We start from the raw sequence: 8,975 nt of genomic DNA on the forward strand, positions 1-8,975 counted from the left end.
TGGTGTCGTGGAGCCCCTCCTTCCTTCTCCGAAGAAAAGAGAATTTCATTAAAGTCCCCTATTACAGTCCACGGCATATTAGACTGGGTATGTAAGTCCCGTAGTAGACGATACGTACGCTCTTTGCAGTCCCAACTAGGTTCACCGTATATACCAGTTAACCTCCAAATATCACCATTAGCCTCTTGTACTGACACATCAATAAAATCAAGGGTGGAAGCCCGGGAGTAGATCCTCACCTCCTTCTTCCAGGCTAAAAGCAACCCACCCCTTCTTCCATCTATGCTTGGCTCGACAATCATCTCATCCATACCTAGTTTCCTCCTCAACGCTTCTGCCTTAGGGTCATCCAGATGCGTTTCATACAGGAAGAACGCATCGGGGGCATGCCGCCTTTGGATATCCAGAAGCGACCGAATTGTCGGGGCACCGAGAAGACCCCGACAGTTCTAGCTAATCAATTTCATTGCTGACAATTACTTCAGCAAAATTCTTCCGATCATCCAAAGAACAGCAGCCAAACAGACGTACGTCCAAACCCTAACTCACAAGGAGCACAGTTGACGGAGAGCAAGACTGCACGAACCTTGCCGAGAGATCGGCCAGCACTGCAGGATAGGAAACCGATCGCTGTCGACACCAGCGCCGGGACAAAACACCGATCGTTGCCGAAGCTAATGCCGGGACAGAAAATTGAACAAACACCATATTGTCTCCCAATCCGATCAACAGCCAAGTCCCTGATGCATAAACACCAGAGAAACTATACGCATCAACGCCATGGAAACTTAGCAGCAACTCACGGGAAGTTACAGCCGGCCGCGCCGCCGCCAAGAGGCGGACGGCAGCGGATCAGCCCAATCGCCAAGAGATTGACCGAGTTGCACAGTTTAGTACCACATCGTGGGGCGAGTTGCAGCGAGGTGGGTGGAGGAAAATAAAAGGAGGAGTGATGAACGGTTCAACTCATATATGCGGTTATTTTCCACACCACACCGTAGCTATTTTTGGTTAACCGAAATAAGGTCGATTTTTAAAAGAAACCAAAATATTATAAAAAGATCATCGATTTTTAAAAGGTTCATAAATTTTCAAAAAAATCACACATTTTTTTAAAACTCTCTTAGGTTTTTGAAAAAAATGTTCAACAATTTGGGAAAAACAAATTTCCCAATTTGAAAAAATCACAAAAAAAGTTCATGTGTTTTGAAAAAAAGACTTGTGTGAATTTGAATTTTTTTTTCATGATTGTGAAGAAAAGTTCAAGAATTTGAAGCAAATTTCATGTGTTTTAAAAAAAGACGTGTGTGGAAGTAATCAAGAGGTCCGGAGTTCGAATCTTACTTCATGCACATATTATTTGGATGTTAAAAAAATAAGAAAACATATATGGGCCAAGCACAGGACGAAGAGGTGTGTGCGCCAGTTTGCGTGACGCTACTCCATGTACAAGGTATACGGTGGGAACTCCTAGTCGGCGCCTTTTTAGGTTTGCTTAGCCGAATTGACACCCATGTTCGAGCGCTTTGGGCCGGCCCAGCAAACAAGAACATTGTTCGCATGGTCGGTTGACAAGGCCACTGGTTGGCCCTTGACTATGAGACATTTGACAGTTGATAAAGCTGATGAAATTTGAAAAAAATCACGAGTTTCAAAAAATAATTTGTGAAAATTCAAAAAAGTTCACGAATTCAAAAGCAAAATCGTGATTTTGTCCAAAAAGTTCATGAATTTGTAAAAAGTTTGTGGATTCTGAAAAAACTTCACGGGTTGATGACATGTCATCAATTTGAAGCAAAAGTGCATATGATTGAGAAAAGTTCAAAATTTGAAAAAAAAACTCATCGATTTTGAATTGAAAAAACGCAAATTTGGAAAAGGTTCATTATTTTTTTAAAAACTTCACAAAGATAGATAAAAATTCAACGGATTTTGAAAGAAAGTTTACGGATTTGAAAAAAGTTCATGAATTAGAAAAATGTTCATCGCTTTTTAAAAAGTACATCACATTAAAAAAAAGTTCACGGATTTCCACAAAAAATACGAGTTTGAACAAGTTCACCAATTTTGAAAAAGAATGTTCAGGAATTCAAAAAAAAGCACACTGGATTTTCAAAAGTCATTCTATTTGGATAAAGAGTTCATGCAAATTGGAAAAAAAATCATGAATTTTTTAAAAGGTTCACAATAACTGGAAAAGTTTACTAATTTGAAGAAAATGTTCACAAATTAAGAGAATAAAACAAAAATGAAAGAAAAAAGTCATAGATAAAACAGCGAAATAGAACAAGAAAACCCGGAAAAGAAAACCATACACATTACATTTGCCACAAACAATGGAAAAAGGCATAAGTGAGCACAACAAAGTAACGTGGCGCAGTGGTGCTTGCCTATCGGACTGAACATCGAGGTCTCAAGTTATCTGTCTGAATGCATTCTTTTCGTAATTTTTAAATCTTAGAAAGAAGAAGAAAAATACTAAATGGGCCGAGCCCAGGAAGGCGACTGGATGTGCGCCAAGTTGCAAAAAACGTTATAACAGGCCATATAGGGATTGGGTATACATGTACGAACGAAGAGTTTATAAAATATGACCATCATGCCCTTTCTTATGAGGAGGTATGGGCTAATCTGAGTCGTTCTTGTGTTAGGGGGGGTACCGAAGCAGAAGTGAATCATCAACACAAATGGTGCAAAAGATAGTCAAGTCAAAGTTGTTCATTTTTTTCATGTCAAACACACACACACACGAGTAATTGCAATAGCTTCCAAGTTTTTATTTATTAATTGTCAAATGAATATCAAATTGAAGATTTCTAGAAATACGATGGTAATTGAAATGAATGATAACAAGTTCTCCAAACATTTGCTAGATATGTACATGATTCAGCACCAATCTTCAACCTAGGCCAGGATAGATGTTTTCTTTTCATTCCGTATTAATTAGTGAAAACTAATTTCTAGTTTAATCTATCACTGAGCACAAACGTAATTACCTTCTCAGAACCACTTCAGCAATTGTTTCACCACTTCCTTTAGAGTTTAGACATTCTCTAGCGTTTCTGCAGAGGCAAGGAGAATGAAGTGTACTTCAGTTTGCGCTTTGTTATTAGTCAGACTAATATCTCTAGTAATTTTCAATAGACTTCAAAACTCAAAAGATTCAACAGAAACTTTCTCCTGAATTATAGAACACATGGACATACTACCGGTGTAACTCCTTAATTTTATCACGAAAAGACATACGAATCAGCCAACTAGTCTTCATTATAGTTGCTTCTAAAACATAAATATCAAATAGTATTTCACAAAGACCAGCAACTTCTCCTTGTTAAACTTATCATACATTCCCTTTATCATGGACCAATTATTTTCCTGGTCTAGATTAGTAGATCACTACACCCATAACGAATACAATTCAAGACATAATGCCTATAAAACATTAATTATTTCACAATACAAAAAAATAATACTTCATTATCAGTCCACGCCAAACATGAATAGTTGTTTTTCCTCCCATACAAAGCAATTTCAGCAACTACTATCGTTTTCTCAAAAAGTCTCCAATTCCCATATATCAGAACACCATAAAGGCATCCACTCAAAAAAGAAGAACACCATAAAGGAATGAACATGAACTACACTATTTTCATGTATTGGAGACACAAAGGTCAGGTCATACCAAATGCCCGAGTCCTGCGTCAATTCCATCAAATGCCAATTAATGAGAACAAAAACATAACATGTAGAAGATGCTTTCATGCTTTACTGATTTGTTATTTAATTTAAGTCTAAAAAAGGAACTTAAAAAGAGAGACTATTTCACAAACATATTACTTGGTGTTATGGGATACAAACTAACACACTTCCTAATCTCACTATGAAAAGTTAATACTGCATTATCATTTAGAACTACTAGATACCGTCAGCGAAACACATTTACATGAAAAACCAGATGAGATATTCACTTTCCATGATACAACCACTAATTTTCTGCCTATATAATGCAAATAACAATTTGAGCTTCGAGAGTTTCTTTGATGTAGATAGGAGTCTTATCATGCAGCTTAATAATGTTGGGTTCTTGAGCTATTGTTGAGTGTTTAGTTTTTCAAGTTTAATACTTTTTCGTGAGAACCAATCATAACAGCCAAATGTATGCTCCCTTGCCTCATGAATTGGTTGTTTGCTCTAACCGAAGCAAAGAAAGGCTATGGTAGGGATAGGTAACAACACTAGACAGTAGCCAACTTCATATAGCATATCCCCCAGGCATTCTCAATACACTGACGGGGCATAGAAAAAGCAATTTCAGATCAAAACGGAAGCTCACTTGAAGCAATTAGGACAGAGAATACACATTTAAATCCAATTTCAACCTCTTGGTTACTACTCATCACCTGCCAATACACAACATGTCACTATTCGCCATCTCCACCTTCCTTCAGTCTTATCTATTTGCTTGAGGCCACCTCCCACGACAAGAGGAATGAGATATATACACAAGAGAGATGGTATAGTGAGGCAGGCGGGTCAAATGCCACGACTGGTAGCGGGCTCGACACTGGTTTGGCCAATTGATAACAGCAAATGCTCGAATCATCATATTACCTTATGAGAAGTAGGGGGGGGGGGAGAGGTAGTCATGTAACAGCTTTTACAAAAAGTTAGCGTTAACCTAGTTTGTCCTTAGAGCAACTATGACACAAGCTTGTCCTTAAGGAATTCAATTATTTCTGGGAAGGCGTGGAGATGCTGTCAGATGCCAGGAGATGTAAAAGATGTGTTCGATCAGGAGGCGCACGAATCTTGGCGCACATCCACCCTCTTCCTCCCTCCGTTATCCGTTCCGCCACTGTTCACTCCCGAGCCACTCCGCAGCCCTGCTCCAATGGCGCTGTGCCGGACGGCGCCCGCCAACTCCTCCTGCTTCCACCCCCGCGCCGTCGCCAGCTCGCCGTCCTCTCTCAGGTCTGCCTCCTGCCCCGTCTCCCCCTCGCACGCCCCACTCCTGAAGCCCTGGCTGACTCTCCCCAATCCTCTCGCCTCTGTCTCTGTTTCCCCTTTCGCAGCGTGGGCACCAAGGTCTTCGTCGGGTTGAAGGCCCAGACCAGGCTCGGTGAGCACGAAAACCGAACCAAATCGTTCCAATTTTACTCTGGGGTTCGTTGTTCTGGTGGCTGATTTCGGTTTTGGTGGCTGGATTGCTGAGCAGGCTCGTCCGAGTCGTCGTGCCCGAATGTCAACGCCCGGTTCTACACCGCCGTCAACCGGAGGGTCTCCCTGGGGTACGTGCGCGCGCGCCCATCCATATGCGTAGCCTCTGTTTTGCTCGTTGTGTTGATAATATGTGTGTGGTGCTGCACATTCGTCAGGTGTTTGTTCAGTCCCCATTTCTGGTGGTGGTTGACTAGTTTTGCCTGCTGTGCTTGTTCATGTAATTATCGCTGTCTGCGTACTAATAGACGGATGATTTTGAGTTCTGATGGTTGCGTCGAATGGCTCCGTACATTAGTGATCTCTATATAGCTTTTCGATGGATGTGGAATGTGCAGAATATGTTCATTTCATCAACAAAATTGTTTTGTGCACAAACCAAGATGAGAGCTTGTATCAGTCAAGTATCAACGAGATGCTTCATCTGTTATTGTTCTAGCTAGGTCCGCAGATTTGTTGACATTCATGGTAGCCAATTGTATCAGTAATTTTTTGTGTGGTTTGCTGGAAACATTTGTTCCCCTTAATATCATGGTCTACTCATATTTACACATATTAGGTTGTCAAACAAGAGGGCTACCAGGGCACGTATTTCAATGATGCCTGTCGGCACACCACGGGTACCTTACAGAACACCTGGTGAAGGAACCTGGCAGTGGCTTGACATATGGAATGCTTTAGTAAGACCTTGCAATACCTAATAAAATGACTAATTCCGTTGCACCAGTGCCTAATTTGTATTTGCTGTATACAGTATCGTGAGCGGATTATCTTCATTGGGGACACTATTGATGAAGAATTCAGTAACCAAGTACTAGCAAGCATGCTGTACCTTGACAGTGTTGATGACACAAAGAAGATTCTTCTATACATCAATGGTCCAGGAGGAGATGTAAGAACTCAGGAACACTACCCTTTTGTTCTTGTTGGTTGGCCTTCTTTTATGTCACTTTTTTTGGGGTCATGTTCTTGTGTCCTGTAGGTTGACCTTCTAAAGAATTCGAAACCAAGTTGATGTCCCCGTAGTTTATATCTTGAAAAAGAAAAACTGGGTTGAGCTGATTGGATCTAAGGGGCTGCCAATGCTATTCTGTAGTTTAGTAAGTGAGCGATTGGCTGAACTTGAGTATCTTGTGCTGAGTTGTATATGCTGTCCTACTCTTGTGGGACAAAACCAGTGCAAAACTTGTATAGCTATGAAATGGAAATACTCATTCTGGAAAGAGAGGATTTATTCTATTGTAATAACCTTGGAGGCAAAATTAAGTGATCACAGTATAACATTATTCCAATTGTAGCAGCTCTAATTGTTTGGAAAGTTCACTGGAAACTGAAGTTCACTATAGATCGGTGTGGGCATGCACCATTTTAATGATACCGAGTACCGTTGATAACATAAAACTTGGATGTCCCCATAGTTTATCTTGAAAAGATCAAACTAGGATGAACTGAGTGGCTCTGACGGGCTGCCAATGCTACTCTAGTTTTGTGAGGGATAGTCTGAACTTTAGTATTTTGTTCTTAGTTGGGTATGCTGTCCTACTCTTATGGGAGAAACTATTGCAAAAACTAGTATCACTATGAAACTGAAATGCTCATTCTGAAAATAGAGAATCTCTATTGTTATAATCTTGGAGACAAAATTAAGCAATGTCAATATAACAAATATTCCAAATGTAGTAGTTCTAATTGGTTGGAAAGCTCACTAGGAATTTAAGTTCATTATAAATTGGTGCCAGCATGCACCATTTTATTGACTAGTGAGTCCCATTGATAAATGCAACATGGATACTTTGTAATCCATCTTTCAGTGTACCTTTTGGCTTGTGAATATATGTTTGTTTCGATGTTCTGAAATGGGTACAGAGCTACAGAAGCGTCTCGGCCAAGAAATACTCTTCGCTAACCCAAGTTTGCCTAGGAGAGCCTTTGTAAATTGTGTGTTGTCTATTAATATTGCAGCTTACACCATGCATGGCGTTATATGATACCATGCTAAGCCTAAAGAGTCCAATTGGTACTCATTGCTTGGGCTTTGCATTCAACTTGGCAGGATTCATTCTTGCAGCTGGTCAAAAGGTATTAGCACTTAAATACCAACTTCTTCTTGAAGTTGTTCTTTTTTCTGCCCACTATAACGCTTATTCTACTGCTATTTTACACTATGTAGGGTTCGCGTACTGGTATGCCTCTTTGCCGTGTTTCACTTCAGTCACCTGCTGGAGCAGCTCGAGGCCAGGTCTGGGCTTTAGCAGAAGCTTACCGATCAGTTTGTTGTTAAAAATCCTTACGGTGTACAGTCATTGTTGTTACTGCTGAAGTGCCTTATCGCACACTTCCGTTTTCCTACAGGCTGATGATATAGAAAATGAATCAAACGAACTTAATCGGATCAAGAACTATCTTTATGGCAAGCTAGCAGAGCACACGGGTCATTCTGTTGAAAAGGTCAGCATTTTCTGTTGCATGTTCCTGCCACTCTGTCCCTCATCACCTGCTGTTACAGTTACCTTTCAGAGAAACGCCTTTTAGTGTTCCTGCTTACTTCCACTACACCTACGAAGCCTTTGATTTGTTCTAGTTTTCTCATCTATCATACTAACAAAAATAATATGATGTGAAATGCCATATTTCCACTTTCCCTATAAGCCCACCATTCTCATGATTCAGCAAGGTTGATCTCTGAAAGTATAATCCTAGCTGCATTCCTCTCATCTCAAGTATATTTAATTACTTTGGCAGGTTCATGAGGACCTATCCAGGTCGAAGCGCTTCGACGCAGAAGGAGCCCTCGAGTACGGGATCATTGACCGTATCGTCAGGCCTTCCCGGATCAAGAAAGAGGGCGGCTCGACCACCGGTCAGAAGAAGGAGCTGCGGAATCTGGGACTCGGCTAATCTTAGATGTCAGCACACCAGAGTTAGCCGTAGACTGCCACAGTTTTTCCACGTCTAGTCCTGCTTCGAAATCTCGACGCTTCCTTTCATGGTTCATGCGGATGTACGAGATTTAGTTTGTTGTCTCCGGTTTCCCCAGACTTTTAAGACAGCGCGATAGCAGGAAGAGGTGATAGGCGGTGGTGATATTCGTCGTTTTTTCATGCACACCGAGAAACACCGTGCATAGTTGATGATTTTGCGCCACATTAATGTTCATGTTGAGTCAGTGGTCCGCAAGATGCTGTCTGATATTTATTTTTTATTTTTTTGCGGGAATTTCTGATAGTTGGTTGCCGTCTTTCTTTTCCTTATCTTCTCCTCAGGAAGGTTGCAGCGGGCTGTCTGAAGCCTTGTTTTTTGATCTTTCAGGGAGGGTGCTAGTTGTGGCCTGCCTGCAACATGCTAACTGCCAACTGATACTCTCACCATATATGCAGATTATAGTAGTGGTAGAAGGCAGCTGTCGCTGGATAATTGAGGAGTGGTAGCGAGCGTGGACATGAGGAGCGAATCGCCGAAGCCTTAGCTGTGGAATCGCTCGCTCCAATGATTGAAATGATTGTACTGTCTATCTATCAGGTGCCCACGTTTGATCAACCGCTTGGAGGGCTATCATTGGGCCATTGGGGCGGCAGGCAAGGCAGGGCAACCGGAGCTGCAAGCTCTCAGCCGGCGGCCCTGGAGACAGGCCACCATACGGTTCGACGCGTAGAATAAGTCGATGATGATGATGATCTGATGATGGTGATGATTGGTAGGTGAAGATCGGTTAGTTGGTTCCCGGTGCAAGCTCAGATAGATGTACGTATAGAAGGAAA

General features: G+C 41.4%; 1 protein-coding gene across 1 annotated transcript; it reads left to right on the forward strand.

The window, feature by feature from the left end:
• Positions 1 to 4,747: 4,747 nt before the first annotated feature.
• CLP2 (CLP protease proteolytic subunit 2) lies at positions 4,748 to 8,433 on the forward strand. The gene is made up of 9 exons (XM_048686879.2): positions 4,748 to 4,971; positions 5,073 to 5,119; positions 5,216 to 5,288; positions 5,777 to 5,897; positions 5,972 to 6,109; positions 7,180 to 7,296; positions 7,388 to 7,456; positions 7,570 to 7,665; positions 7,960 to 8,433. Exons 1-9 carry the CDS (start codon positions 4,763 to 4,765, stop codon positions 8,113 to 8,115), a joined length of 1,026 nt encoding a protein of 341 aa, XP_048542836.1. The 5' UTR covers positions 4,748 to 4,762; the 3' UTR covers positions 8,116 to 8,433.
• Positions 8,434 to 8,975: the final 542 nt, after the last annotated feature.

The sequence above is a fragment of the Triticum urartu genome, chromosome 7A (assembly GCF_056163025.1).
Source record: "Triticum urartu cultivar PI428250 chromosome 7A, HENAU_Tu73, whole genome shotgun sequence".
NCBI classification, from domain to species: domain Eukaryota; kingdom Viridiplantae; phylum Streptophyta; class Magnoliopsida; order Poales; family Poaceae; genus Triticum; species Triticum urartu.

Bases quoted from the DNA above. Each gene is read 5' to 3' on its own strand.
- CLP2 (XM_048686879.2), top strand. From the start codon at position 4,763: ATGCCAGGAGATGTAAAAGATGTGTTCGATCAGGAGGCGCACGAATCT. The intron at 5,120-5,215 runs GTGAGCACGAAA...ATTGCTGAGCAG, and splicing joins GAAGGCCCAGACCAGGCTCG to GCTCGTCCGAGTCGTCGTGC. The intron at 5,898-5,971 runs GTAAGACCTTGC...TGCTGTATACAG, and splicing joins TTGACATATGGAATGCTTTA to TATCGTGAGCGGATTATCTT.